At 37.0% G+C, this 15,263-nt stretch overlaps 1 protein-coding gene across 9 annotated transcripts in view; it reads right to left on the bottom strand.

Moving 5' to 3' along the window:
• LOC131154579 (uncharacterized) overlaps positions 1 to 13,579 on the bottom strand; it is a 55,107-nt gene extending 41,528 nt beyond the window's left edge. The window contains exons 1-6 of one of the 9 annotated variants that reach the window (XM_058107441.1): positions 12,808 to 13,468; positions 12,375 to 12,407; positions 11,847 to 12,144; positions 2,533 to 2,663; positions 2,264 to 2,430; positions 1,631 to 2,019 (exon numbers count right to left, since the gene is read on the bottom strand). In XM_058107441.1, coding sequence (XP_057963424.1) covers positions 1,631 to 2,019; positions 2,264 to 2,430; positions 2,533 to 2,663; positions 11,847 to 12,032 — 873 coding nt within the window. In that variant the 5' untranslated portion in view covers positions 12,033 to 12,144; positions 12,375 to 12,407; positions 12,808 to 13,468. Of the gene's footprint in view, positions 1 to 1,630; positions 2,020 to 2,263; positions 2,436 to 2,532; positions 2,664 to 11,846; positions 12,145 to 12,374; positions 12,408 to 12,807 lie in introns of all 9 variants that reach the window. The other 8 variants (XM_058107439.1, XM_058107443.1, XM_058107442.1 and 5 more) reach the window with 8 other exon arrangements.
• Positions 13,580 to 15,263: the final 1,684 nt, after the last annotated feature.

The raw sequence follows: 15,263 nt of genomic DNA, 5'->3' as shown, positions 1-15,263 counted from the left end.
TAAGGCCCATCCTGCCCCCTTTCTCAGCCCAGATTTTATGATTGTTCAGCTTAGGCTTACCCACCTCCACCCATTTATATTTTACAGGCCAAGACTTATCCCCATTCCACTTAGGCCCAACATATGAAGGCTCAAATCTTCTAAAATTAAAATTCCCATCGTATCCTCCCCTATCAAGAATCCTTCCCTTAAAATCTGAACTGCTCCCCCGATTTCTCCCTTGCAATCTCACCACTCCATTGCAACCACCGACACTGAAATAACCCTTTCCGAAGGTAACAAAATTCTTCGCCAGAGAATGACACAGCATGTCAACATAAGAAAGATTCTGAAAAATCGACCTTGATTTCTCACAGCTTCTGATGTTCCTTGAACCACAATCCCAGCAAAAAACCCTATTGATTTCTCCTCAAATACTCTTTCATACCAATCGAAGTACTTGTTAGAACTTTCCATAAGCTTCACCAACCTACTGCTTCATTTCCTACTGGTACTATAATTAGTTAATTGCGCCTTTCCCCTTCAATTTTTCCAGGCACAAGAAACAACCTCCACTGTTAAACAGCAATTTAAGACTGAGAAAAACCCCCTTCAATCCTTAATTCTGTTCCCCCTGAACCCTTGTCTAGTGGACAATGTCCCAACCAGAACACATTTATTCCATTAATCAACCCATTCAAGTTCCTTTACATTCAGATTCAGGTATGAAATATGTCTCCCTGCAAACTCCGCAAGATGAACAGAACCATCTTTCAAATAATCCAACATTTTTTAAAATCAAGTTTGCAAGTTTAACCAACATTAAAACATGGAAAATAATACATGGGAATGTTAGATAAAGATGATTTGTGCAAGACCACACTACTCTTAAAGATATGCAACCATATTTTTAATTAACATGACTCTTCAACTTTTTACAAAACTATAACCCAAGACGTAGGAGCTAAGTTTAAAAGATAAAGGCTTTGCTCATTATTCATATGCTAAATGTATTTACACTTATTTGACTCCGAAAAAGTGGAAACAGTTACCTCCTCATCCTCTTGTCCTCCTATTTTCATGACAACCACTTACGAACCATTTGGTTTGCAAGAATGAAATGGAAATGGATGGAGATGGGAATGTACTGAGAACTAAAGACGGAATAATCATTTTTTTTTTATAACGTTGGGTGTCCTGGGCTTACACACCAGACTAATCCCACACCTACGCCAGCCATGCCCTCAGCCAACAAGTAGGAGGTAAGTCACGGAAGTGCGCTGCAAGTGGCAGGGTTCGAACCCCAAACTTCACCCTTGTCCAAGGCACTAAAGATGGAATAATCATTTTCATTCATTCATTTGGTTGCTACAAAAATAAAATGACCCACTGTTAAGCTATTCTGTTTCCTTGCATAAAACAAACTTGGGAATCGGAATCGAATTCCCATTCCGACGTATCAAAAGGAAAGCAGTGAAAACATAATTCTAATTGATATCTAACAGCTTTCATTGACTATACAACCATTTAAAGAAAAAACAACAACAAGAACAATCAAAGCATAAGGTTACTAGGGTTAGAAGTGACAGATCCGACACGTAATTCAAGTGACATGCCAAGAAACCTCCTGTGAAGAGGAAATATAACTTACATTCTCCTGATTCAGACAAAGCAAATGCTCCATATCAGCATCCTCTCCTGATGGCTTCAAAGCTGTTGAATGGGCTCCTAAGCAGCCTTTACGAGATGTTGCTTCACATGAAAAGGTAAGAAGGGAGAGATCACTCCCTTTGCTGACTAATGGACACATTTTCTCAGCAGGTGGTAACTTGCTTTGTATATCTGTCCCACGCAAATCCTTTTTTCTCTTGGACCTTCGACTGAAAGTAATCAATGGGGCGATCAACTTCCTTTCTGTAGGTGCTTCACACTGTAAGTTAATGCCCATCTCTTTAGAAACTGAATCGCCAACCAAATTTAATGTTTTCATGACAGATGCCCCTGTACATTCAGATTTGCACTTATCTTCCAAATCATTTCCTGCACAAACAAACAACAAACTCTTTTCAGTGTCCATCTCTGCCGCCTGAGAAACTAAACTACTTGGGAAATCCTTCACTGCATGCAGAGCCAGAATTCGAACAGAAAGAGGAACCTATCTGTAACTCATTACACACAGAGCCAGAATTCATATATGAAGATGAACCCATATGCGTCCAACTTGATATCTTTTCAAAAGCATGATCTATAGATGGCCCATCGTCAATTTTGGAGTTAATCTCACCAGTATTTTTCATCAGAAGTAAGTCAGGAGAGCTCACAGCCAGCTGCTTTTTATCAAATTCTTCAACTTGTTTCTTTGCCCTCAGTCTGCTTGATTCTCGAACTTTCTGAGAGCATGAATAATCTTGCTGTTTGTTACAATCACTGCATAGCCATTTACCCCGACGACTACCCTTCAAAAGATAAAAGATTGAGAAAGAAGTAAGATTTACATCATCAAATTCATAGAAATGATACCATTATATACACATCAATATCAATAAAGAATACATTCTTGCCTCTGGTAAAAATTGAGATACTCTAGGGCAATGATTAAGGCATCGAAGATGATATGGTTGAAGGCAGCTATTACAGTGCAACAACTTGCCCCCAACACCACAAACAACACACATGGGACATACCTACAATACAATTGGAACATGAGCATAAAGAAAAAGACAAACTATGTATCTGGAAGGAGAAAAAACATATTTGTTTGCCAAGAAGAAAACGACTTAAGCTTAATAAATTTGGTCTACAGGCAAGTCACTTCTTCCTATGTCTTTACCATTAAAATGATAACTTCAATGTCTTTACCATTGAAGTGATAACTTCAAAAAGAGTTCAAACAAATAAAAATAAAAATAAAAATGGAACCTATCTATGTCCAGTATCATAATAAATTTAATCATCACAACCCAACCAAAACCAAAATACACACATACACATACACGCACATGCATATTATAGCAAAAGAAGAAGATTTCATTAAAGGATCAAGCATGTAGAAGAAGGAGAATAAGACACCCTCCAAAACAAAAAGTATAGACAGTAAAAAAAAAAAAAGCCAAAAACACCAAGCAAGCCGACAAAGAGAGTCAATTCCATTGCATATCTGAGAAGCTTAGTCCTTTAAAGCACCCAGAATCAAGAGCAGCTAGATAATTAATCTTTTCCATAACAACAAGATATTCAGCTTCGTCCCAGAAAAATACGCGCATTACATTCCAACCATAAACCCCACAGCAATGCAAAAGAAGCTTGTCTCTGTAATGCAAGCAAACCCTTTTCCTACCAAAATTAAAAATGCATCTGTACAAACCCCATTCTCTCCCCATAAACCAAAAAACTATAAATATAAAATTTAAAAAATGTCAAATGTGACAAGTACAAACCAAATCCACAATGATAAATGATCTCAAGAGAGCCTTGTTTTTTTAATTTTGGCATCTATATCGCATTCCAAGGAATAAACCTTGTTAGAATACCAATTTACCTAAAAGCTTAAGTTTTTAGGTTGTGGGCCAACAATGGATATAAACCTTTAATACTCCCCTGCACATGCAGCCCAATAGCACGTAGAAAGAGATAAACACACAATAAATAATGCCAACAATAGGGAACATAATAATTTTTTAAACACCACACAATAAGCGTGGGCAACAAGGTAACCAACTCTGATACCATGTTAGAATACCACTTTACCTACAAGCTTAACCTATTAGGTTGTGGGCCAACAATGTATATCAAGCTTTAACAAACCTCTTGTGCAAGATTCAACATACAACTCATATCTACAATCTAGTTACACAGCCACACCACAATTCTCCTAAAGGGCAAAGTTTTGCCTCACAAAATTAGCTCCACCTAAAAACTATGAGAAGTGCTTCATCCACACGCTAGAAATACCTTGAGAATAATTTTTTATATATTATTCAAAGAAGTGCAATAACAAGAGTTGCCTTTCTCTGGAACTTTATTTTAGTTAGTAGTTCACTAACACAAAGCAAACAAATTAAGAACAGAATCAAAATTTACAAAGCTATTATAGCAATGTAATAATATCAATTTTGAGGACAACAATCTTTCAAAGCAAATGTCAGAATAAGCTGCAAAGATTCCCAAAGACCAACCACTGCTGTAATTCTTTTTTTTTTAGATAACAAACAAATAAAAAATACATTGAGAAAGATGAGTGAAACTGCAACCTAAGAGAGGGCAAGAGATCATCAAAATAGAAAACAATAAAAAATAAAAATAAAAAAGGTTTTAAAAAAAAATCCTAACAAAATCTAAATTATAATAAATAAATAGACAAAAACTATTTAAGCACTATATATCATAGTTGCCAAGCACTACAAAATTGCTAAACCACACTGACTTACTTTAACCACCATCCACCCGAACAGCCACAACCGATCTTATCCTCAGTTGTAGAACTTCGAAATCCTTCACATTAACCTCCTCCATAGGGGTGACTAAAATTCCATCCCTACTTTGATTACTCACCAGAAACTCTTTACCTAAACCACTCCTCAAAAATAGATATACCTCCAAACCTTCAAGGCAAGATGGAGGCACATGAGAAATATTCCCAAGTTCAAAAGAATCAAAATATACCTAAATTTTTCATGAACCTCATCCAATTATAAACCATCATCACATATAAAATCACTACCAAACTTACTCTCCATTTCTTTTCTTCAATACAACTAATTTCATTGTCCTTCTCTCGGCCTATCTTAGAACAATTTTGAGACCCCTCACTATAAATATCCCCATCTACATCTTAAAACTGACTCACCCACATATAACTATACAAGACTAATTTGGTTATTAATATGAGAGTTTTTCCTACCCAACCCCTCATGCCTCACTATCCAATGTGTTCTGTCACATCCATGTTTTTGGCTCGTGGACGGCTGTGAGTCCATCTAAAATCCAATGGAGTTACTTGGCCTAGGCAAGAATTTGTTTTGCTAAACCGTCATTTGAAAACAGCTTAGAAACCAATTAAAAAGTGAATATTTGTTGAAAACACAAGACACATACATATATTTCATAAAGCAACTAAAAACGTTTTACTTCTAGTGACAAGCTCTTTACATTGGGTTGTACTTTACATACAACATTCTTCACACTTCCTAGTCTACATGCATAACCGCCAACCGAACACATGCTTAGTATTCCTATCGTCTTCCTACCAATCTATAATACATGTCAAAATAGTAGTCTCTTGGGGAAATTACTAAGTGAGGCTCTCCTTCAGTTTGGACCTGAAAATATTAAGGAGTAAGGTGAGCAACCACGAGCTCAGTAGACTAGGTTATGGTTATTACATGTTTCATACTACTATTCACATGCCTAATCTAGCCTTTTTACCTTAGTAGGTTTATATAGTATAAGTGATACCTCATATAGTCTATACAAATATTATATATTGCATTATTTTATGTATATTACAACAACAACAATAACAAAAAAAAAAAAAAAAAAACCAAGCCTTAAGTCCCACAAGGTGGGGTCGACTACATGAATTCTTTTCTGCCAATTTATGCGATTATGGATTTATGCATATTACATATTTATATTTAATAACATTTTATATCCAAATCGAACTTAAATTTCACTAAAAACATAGAAATTCTAGTCAAAATTTTGAGTTTCAGAGGGTATCAAATTGACACCCATTTTCAAATTTGTTTTTGACAAATTTCAACTGAAATTCAATGTTTTGGTAAATTTTGATGAAAATTTTGAAACTTTTGATGAATTCATCATTGTAGCTCAATTTTTTATGGAAAAAATTGAAAAGAAAAATGAATTTTGAAGCCCTAAACTAAGCCTACCTCATTACTTCACCCTTGTTTTTGAAGCCTTAAACTAAGTGTACCCCCATATTATTATAATTGTTAAAATGCCCTCTCACCCTTGTTTTACTATTTTGCCCTCACAATTCCCAATCAAGCCTTACCCACCTACAACACTTACCCCACTATTTTACTATGGCCTTATTATTACTATAGATGTTCTTTACTACCTTGCTTGCTTCAGGATATGCAATTTTATATACCCTAAACACTAAAAACATGTAAGCTTTTTCCAAATTTATTTTGATTCCAAATTATGTATAATCATCTATTTTAATGTTTCTCAAAGTTTCATTGTAAATTTCTATCATTTACTATAAACTTCCATCATTTCTTTAAATCAAAATCGAAATTTCCTTAAAATTTTTGCAAATTGGGACCATCAAAATTTCCATTGAAATCAAATTTCAAGTCCATGGGCACAAGGTGCATTTGGGCAATGAGGCTTGCACCTCACCAAGCTCAAGGTGAGGTGACCTTCAAGAGGCGCAACAGGGCTCACCGAGGCCTTGTGAGACACACCTTATGGATGTTTACTTTATGTTTTCTTCTTCTGGCATAACATGCTGCCCTCAGTCAAATCTGCAACCCCATTTTTGATCTAGTGCTTTTCTTTTTCTGTCTTTTCATGCCTCATGCACGATTTACCTTATATTTTGTTTTTTCCTCTAGTTCTCCTTCTTAACTACTCTGCTGCTCGTAGTCGGAGATGCTCTGAGCCTCTGAGCCCCCTTCTTGAGTTCTTTTTTTCTTTTTTGTTCTTATTTTCTGGCTTATAAGGAAGAGCAAGGACTTAGGAAATGTAAAATGCATAAAAAGTGAGGATGATATTGTCCTGGTTAAGGATGACGATATTAAAGAACAATGGCGAAGTTACTTTAGTAAGTTGTTTAACGAAAACCAAATAGAAGGCTTAAACTTAGAATTGTCAAATGAGGAAAAGACTAAAAATATAAGATTTATTCGCAAAATTAAAGTTAACGAAGTTAAGTTTGCACTAAAAAAGATGAAAAATGGGAAAGCCATGGGACCAGATAACATCCCAATTGAAGTTTGGAAATGATTGGGTGATAACGGAATTATATGGTTAACTAATTTATTTAATACAATTGTAAAAACTAAGAAAATGTCAGATGAATGGAGGAAAAGCACTTTAATACCTATATACAAAAATAAAGGAGATATTCAAAATTGTAATAACTATCGTGGAATTAAACTTATGAGTCATACGATGAAACTATGGGAAAGAGTAGTTGAACAAAGATTAAGGTTAGAAATGAAGATCTCAAAAAATCAATTTGGTTTTATGCCTGGGAGATCTACCACAGAAGCTATTTATCTTTTAAGAAGATTAATGGAAAAGTTTAGGGAAAAGAAGAGGAACTTGCATATGATATTTATTGACCTTGAGAAAGCATATGATAGGATACCTAGGGAAGTTCTATGGTGGGTTTTAGAAAAAAAGGGTGTATGTTGTAGGTATACCAATGTCATTAAGGATATGTACGATGGAGTAATGACTAGTGTAAAGACTATAGATGGAGAAACTAGAGAATTTCCAATTACCATAGGTGTACATCAAGGATCTGCTTTGAGTCCTTATCTTTTTGCTTTAGTGATGGACCAATTGACTAAGAGTATTCAAAAGGAGGTTCCAGGGTGTATGTTGTTTGCAGATGATATTATATTAATTGACGAAACTAGGGATGGAGTAGAGGCTGAGTTAGAATTATGGAGAGAAGTTTTGGAATCTAGAGGCTTTAAGATAAGTAGAAATAAAACAGAATATATGAAATGTAATTTTAGTAATGATAGAAGGAATATTGGAAACAAAATTAAACTTAATGATGAAGAAATAAATAGCACTTGTAGATTTCGATACCTTGGTTCTATTATGCAAGCTGAAGGAGAAATTGAAGATGATGTAATGCATAGAGTTAAAGCAGGTTGGGTAAAATGGAGAAGTACTTCAAGTGTGCTATGTGATCGTAGAATACCCTTAAAATTGAAAGGGAAGTTTTATAGGACGGCCATAAGACCAGCTATGCTATATGGATCGGAATGTTGGGCGACGAAAAAACGTAATATCCAAAAAGTAAAAGTTGCCGAGATGAGGATGCTTAGATGGATGAGTGGTATAACATTGAAAGATAAATTAAGGAATAAACATATTCGTGGTAAGTTAGGTGTAGCTCCTATAGAAGATAAGATAAGGGAGGGACGACTTAGATGGTATGGACACTTGGAACATAGGCCTTATATTGCATCTGTGAGGAAGAGAGACTTAGTTATTGTGGGGGGCAGTAGAAGGGGTAGGGATAGACCTAAAATAACTTGGGAGGAGATAGTGAGTAAGGATTTAATATCCTTGAATCTATCAAAAGAAATGGTCCATGATCGCATAAATTGGCAGAAAAGGATTCATATAGCCGACCCCACTTAGTGGGACTAAGGCTTGGTTTTGTTGTTGTTGTTTGTTGTTATTTTCTGGCTTATCTAGAAACAATGCTTTTTTTTTACAGAAGAATTTCATTTTCTTGGCATTTCTGCTTATGTTATCTCGAATGTCATCCAAAAGCAAGCTGCCCTGGTCTGCAAATTCACTAATATCAACACCATCATTATCAGGCATATCACCTCATTTTTCCTTCTCCTTACCCTTGCAACTCCTCATGCCTATACCCCCTTCTGAATACCCTGGAGATTCACAACACAGAGTACTTCTGCATTGTTTTTTTTAAGATAAATTCTTTAGAACAGGAAGAATATACAAGAAGGAGAATATGAAGCCCCACTCAATAAAAGGAAGAAAAAAAAAAAACAATAAAACAATAGAATCAAGAAACAATAATCAGAGTAACAAAGCAAGCCAGTTCATTGAATATCAGAAAACCTCACTTCACAATTTCTGCATTGTTTCTTGAATCTTTTTCTGTTGTCCCAACAGAATTTCTTTCTTGCCCACTCAGCAAACATAAACCCTCTTGAAATTCCTTCCTTACCAGTAGATTTTCCCCCTCGTCACCAGCAACCCTTTGGATACCATCTGCACCTCCTTCCTGTACCTTAGTGCAAGCTCTTTCGTCTGCTAACACCAATGGCAGCTTCTTGATTAAGCCCCCCTCCTGACAGCAACCCACTCGAACCAAAAGTGCAGAAGCATCAATTGAAACCCCAAGACTAACAGATTGCTATTATCCCTGGTCAGAATCTACCCTGCAGGATTCTCACGTGCCAATCCCCCTTGTGCTGCTCAGTGGAAGGCCATGCAGTGTTAACCCTTCTCTGCAGAAGGGGTAGGGACAGTTTATTCACAACAGCTGTACTGTTCTTATTCAATCCCCTTCAAGAACTTGAAACGAGCTGATTACGTTTTTTATGATAGTTAGGACTTTGGGTCTGACAAGAAAGACCATTTAAGCATAACCTCCTTTGGGCCCAAGCTTCACATGAATTTTGGGATTCTAGCCCTGGTCACCACTTAAAACATTCGGACTTTTGAGCTGCTCAATCAGCCGGTTGAATTCCTCAAATCGTATACTATACAAAATCCAGCACAAATCCAAATTAATTGTGAAGCACCTTGGCCGCCTCCATTCCATCTTCAACACACTCCCACCCCACAACAAAACCCCAGCCACCTTTGACATTGGTGCAGTAGTCCATATGCAGAGATGCTGTCATGCCATCAATGGATGAACATATTGTTGCTGCACCTGCTGCATCTGCATCTGCTGCTTTATGTCTGCGGCAGTGCCTGCTTCTGCTGTGTCTGCATCAGCGTTGCACAACCTCCTCTATAACAACATATCTTCACCATCATCACTACCTGGCTCCATGAATGACTGCCTCTCTGAAAACCTTCACGTACACCATCTCCATTAAGGAAAACCCTAACGAACGCACAGAATTATTTCACAAACATTTGCCATCCACCCCCTTTTGATCCACTCGAAACAAGAACCAAAAAACATCTTCCTTTCAATTCCAAAACCATCTCCAAGTTTTGTTGGTCTTCATACCAACCAATATCTCACACTACCAAATCTAATACTTTGGAAACCCATTCCCGGCATGCCAATAATGCAAAAATGGAAGCCAAACCATCCAAGAACCACTTTGTTGCTTCCAAAGAAAAGCCTCACCCATCAGTTATGAGTCGGATTACATTTGAGAACAAGCAAAAAACCTTCCTCTCCCACTTTATCCAATCTCATATCAAAGGTTTTATCTTTGATCTGAAGGGATGGAAACTGGAAAGCAATTGCCTCCTTCTATGTTCTAGGGCAGCCATGACGACACAGAGCAGTTATGAGAGAAGAGAGAGGAAAGAGCCACAATTTATTTGACCTTTTTAGCTAGGAACCTAATGAATCTTACTTGCAGTTAGCCATAAACATGAATCTTATTGCATTTTAACAATAGAAACAAATTTAAATAAATTCAAAATTAGGCAATATTGGAGCTGTACCCAATTATAACTCCTCCTTTTCATTAATGAATCCTCTCAACTTGATGAAACCTCGTGTGGACTACAATGGTCCTCGCACGAATTCTTCTGTACAGCAACATAACCTTATGAAGCCTTCTGAGCCTCTTCATTGCTCAAACCCACATATGAACATCCCTAGCCCCGTATAATCCTTTGGCGGAACCACAGGCCTTCACATGAGCCTCTTGATTACCAAGCTTGTTCATAAACTAGCCCATCCAGGAATTAAACGCAGCTCCTCTCCTATCCAATAGTTGGCTCAAGTCCAAACAATTGTTAACATCTTCATTGCACCAATAGCCCAAAATGGAACCCTAGCCACCTTTGTTGTGGGAGTCATGGCCTCCATACAAGAATGATTGGCCACCAGTGATGTATGAACAGACTTCTCCACTTGCATTGCAGCACCACATTGTGCGTATACCTAATTCTTCTCCATCAACGCTACCTAGCTCCATGCATGAGTACCTTACTACAGTCCTTTGCTTGCACCACATTACCAAGAAGAATATCACTTGCAAATAATTCTTCACAAAACATTAACATACGCCCCTTTTGGCCCACCAAGAACAAACACCAAGAATCACTTTCCTTCCCATCCCAACTTTAATTCCAAAAATGTCCCCAACTTTGTTGGTTGAATACCTCACACTTCCATAACAAACGCTTCAAAATCCCCTTTTCCCAACCTTCCAAAAATCAACAGCAAGCATCCAAAAACTTCCCTGCCAAAGAAGAAATCCTCACCGACAAATTTCACGTCAGATTGTGCTCGAGAACAGAAAGAAAAGCTCTCTCACCCACTTTATTTAGTCTTATATCTTATATCGAGGTCTCTTTCAGTCTGAAAAGATCACTGCAGTCCCCTCCTTTCATGTCCTATAGCAGCCATGGCAATATAGCTACAAGAGTGAAAATAATGGAGAAAAATACTTCTCAAGATAGACAAATCATAAGCAAAATTACTCACAACAGCAAAGCAAGATAAGATATTTTCCACACCAAGAAAGGGGGGCTCCAACAATTTTCATTTTCAAATTAATTAGGAACTTAATTAGTTCAAACTAACCAACAAATATATCATTTTTTAAGCATTTCATATTATGATTTTTTTTTTTTTTTTTTTTTTAAAGAAAAGGCATTTTATCCTTGAAAGATCAGGGAGGCCCACGCTCAAACTAAACATAATTCTGCTCATTTCTGTTCTTATATTTGCGGCACCAGAACAGCTACATAGTGGTAATTATGATTCAGTTTGCCAGGGCCCACCCCAGAAGGATGATTAGCTCTGCCTCTACAGACTCATATTGACACACTACTAAATTAGTCCAAACAGCATGTGTTGTACGATATCAACTATGTCATTCTGGAAATATAACTTAATCAACAATGATAATGCAACTAAATCAACCCATATCAACTAAAACATATAAGTTTCACATGCCAATTTTGTATGATCTCACCTCTGAAACTGTCCGCTGATTTTCGGATACGTGCTCTTTACCTTTTTCTCCATGTTTGTCTGGTTTGATTAAAGAATTATCAGCTGGGTGTTCAAAAGAACTAGTGCAACCATTTTCGTGGTTTAAACCAGAATTTGATATTTGTCGCTTCCGCTTGTACGTTATAACAACTTTACCGTCAACCATTTAACCTTTCACCCAGAATTCCTCTAGCAATGCTGAAATCTATATCATTCAGGTGGTCTAAGAATGAAGTATCTTCTTCTTTGACATTGATAGGTACAAATCTAGAGACTGCCTACAGTTTACATCATCAACAAAACATGAGCACAAAGCTAATAACCCTCCACATGAGTCAAAGTTACTCAAAGACAAAAAAGCCATGACAACATGAAGTAGAAATAATATACAACTTCAATTTGGTCAAATTGAATCCAAAGCAAGTGCACATAGAACAAATAAAACTCATTGAAGAAGCACTAAGTAGACAAAGGTTGTAACATGGGCACAACCACATTAAGTGGGCACCTTTTCTAGGCTGGCCAGAAACATAGACCAACTCTGCAATAAAATAACGGATCATTAATAGGTAATCAATTAAAAAAATCTATGCATCAAAGTGTCAGTCAGAAAAAACATTGTTTCACCGTTATTGAACATTCTAGTCATAAAAGTTCTCATTCTGTATCCAAACCAACAATTCCATATTCTGACTTCCAAGCATGATGCTTCATTATTTATCCATTTATTCAAGTCATTAGGAACCTGGATCTGAATTTGATATTAAAATTTCAAAGTTCCAATTGGTGTGAATTCATGGATTTCAAGTAATTCTTGCAAACAAGAGTTGGATCGTTGATATGGTGATTTTCATTTGAAATGAATAGAGACAAAGGGCAGCTACATTTGCATTCTGGATGCCAAACAATCAAAAGGCATTGTAATGTAGAAAAACACTTACGATCAAATATTGTAATTTCAGAAAAGTACTTCCAAAGCGCCAATCAAACAATACAGTCAAAATACACTCTCCCCGGCCCTTGCTACTCAGCTTTAAATCTCAACCACCAAAACACATTCATATCCCACCATAAAACATCAAATTCATAGTTCCATACCAGGAAAAAGCTGGGGAAAACAAATGACAGGATGAGTCTCAAAATTTTGCTTTATTTCCTTTTCTTCTTTCCTTAATTTCTAAGCAACCAGACAGAAGGAAACAATGATCAAACTCAGTTCCATAGATGATTTTAGATTAAATGTAGTTCTCGAACAAATGCACAAATGAACTGATAAAAATGCCACACCGGATTGAAAAATGAAATCTTTAGGTGCAATCAAAGACTACAAACCAAATGCAAACAAAAAAAAAATTCAAAACATAAAGTGAAAAAGCTGAGGTTTTGCTTTTCTTTTTTTTTTTTTCTTGAACATCTTCAAGAACATATCAGTCCGAAACCCAGCATTCGTGCAGTCAAATAGAGGTGTACAGAAGCAATGGAGAAAAATCAAACCCGTTAGCAGAACAAGGATGGAACGACCTCGCAGCGACCACCACCGTAGCAAGAAAAAGGTTCGCCTCGTCAGTCCCTCTCTCTCCCTCTGGAAACTCCCTGGATTTTGTCGACAGTAGGAGTAGGAGAGAAGGGGGTTTTATGGAGAAGAGTATTTTAAGTGCGTTTTTGGGGGAAATTTAAAGTGTGTTTTTTTTTCTGCAGAGAGGAGAGAGAGAGAGAGATTAACACTGGTGGCTGCTGATGGAAACGTTCATTTGCAGAAACGGCGTCATTGTCTGGCGGACACGAGCGAAGTGAGGGCCCGCTCCGTCCTCGGGCTCGCACGTGGGTACGGAACAGCGCATGTGACGCGTGGCTGAGGAGGGAAGCTGTCACCGTTTCTATGCGTGACAGCGTGAACAGGGAGAAGAGCCCCTTTGCAGGTTGAGCCAGTGTGAGATTTGAGATATCCTTCCTTCCTGTAAAAGCATTAAAATTACGTTCATCTCCCTTAGCTTTTCCCCGTCTCTTGACTCGTTACATTTCGAACATTTCAAATACGGACGGAATTATAAATAAACACTCCCCCTCTAAATTTTCCTAATATGAAATTTTATTTTCTTTTTTAGATTTATTGTGAGAACTCCAGCCACTTTTTGGACCCCCCGATACGGCACCAAACTCACGAATCGACGGTCTTCCCCCTAGTTCACTAGTCAGGTTAATCGAATGCAGTTACGGGTTCAAATCAGTCGATTGAACGTTCGAGTCACAAACGGCAATATCCACTGTGTCAAGGCACACTTATATTCCTCCAAGAGTATCTCCCAGGGCTCGAACCCTCGATTCTCTATCTTACTTGTCAACTGATAACCACCGGGCTCATGAACAAAAAAAATCTCTCTCATTGTCACTGCATTTAAAAACATAAACTTAGAATCTTAAATTTAAATTTAAATTTAAATAAATTTAACTCACTTTTAGTATAAAATTATAAAATTTAAAATCGAAACCTAAAATTTGGATTTGGATTTCTCTAAATTAAATAAAATGTAATATACCCAAAGGCAGCTCAAGAATGGGGATGAATTTGTTTAATTTTTTTTATTAGTAAATGATAGATTATATTGTCCAAAATGGATATATACTCTGGGCATACTCGAGAAAGGGAAGATTAAATCTCCCCATCAGCAAAGCAATTACAATAAACCTGGGCATACCCAGGGGCACAAAAGGCCATCACAAACTACTCAAAATGTCAAAAGCCGAATAGAAAAGTATCTCAACAAAAGCACAAAAGGTACCTTTGAAAAAGGTTCGACCAATACCAGAAAGAAAACTATGTTGATTAACACTACTGCTAAAAAGGAAATGTGCATCTCAAAAGATAACCTTGGTGCAAAATCTTTGAAAACTGCTTGACCAACACCGAAAGGAAAACCATGTTGATTAACACTGCCTCCGAAAAAACCAAGTGTCAAAAATGGAAAACCACGATGTAGAATTAGAAAAACAAATTCTACACCAATGCCGGAAAACCAGAACCATTCAATTGTTGCCAGAAACCAGGAACCTTCTCTAGAAAACTAGAAAAAGTCATTGTAAAGCCAGAAACCTTCACCTGAAAAAGATCCAAGCAAGAACCTAAAAAACCAACCCCAATATTACTTGGGAGATAAGCACATAGAACTCTAGCCCAACTTCACTTCCAGCGAGAAAAACACAAAACCTAACTCTCAAAGCTCAATTCTCAAAACAACCAGATAACCAATAGTAAAACAACTATTAAGGATTTAGGAACAATAATCACACACACAAGCAAAATAATCACATAAAATAAGAACACCAGATTTACGAGGTTTGGTCTACTCTGACCTATGTCCGCGGAGCACACCGAATATACTATAATCTGGGAAAAAAA

This window comes from Malania oleifera, chromosome 4 (assembly GCF_029873635.1).
Source record: "Malania oleifera isolate guangnan ecotype guangnan chromosome 4, ASM2987363v1, whole genome shotgun sequence".
NCBI classification, from domain to species: domain Eukaryota; kingdom Viridiplantae; phylum Streptophyta; class Magnoliopsida; order Santalales; family Ximeniaceae; genus Malania; species Malania oleifera.
Note: the sequence above shows the minus strand (reverse complement) of the source record. Positions and strands in the feature narration are given on the sequence as shown.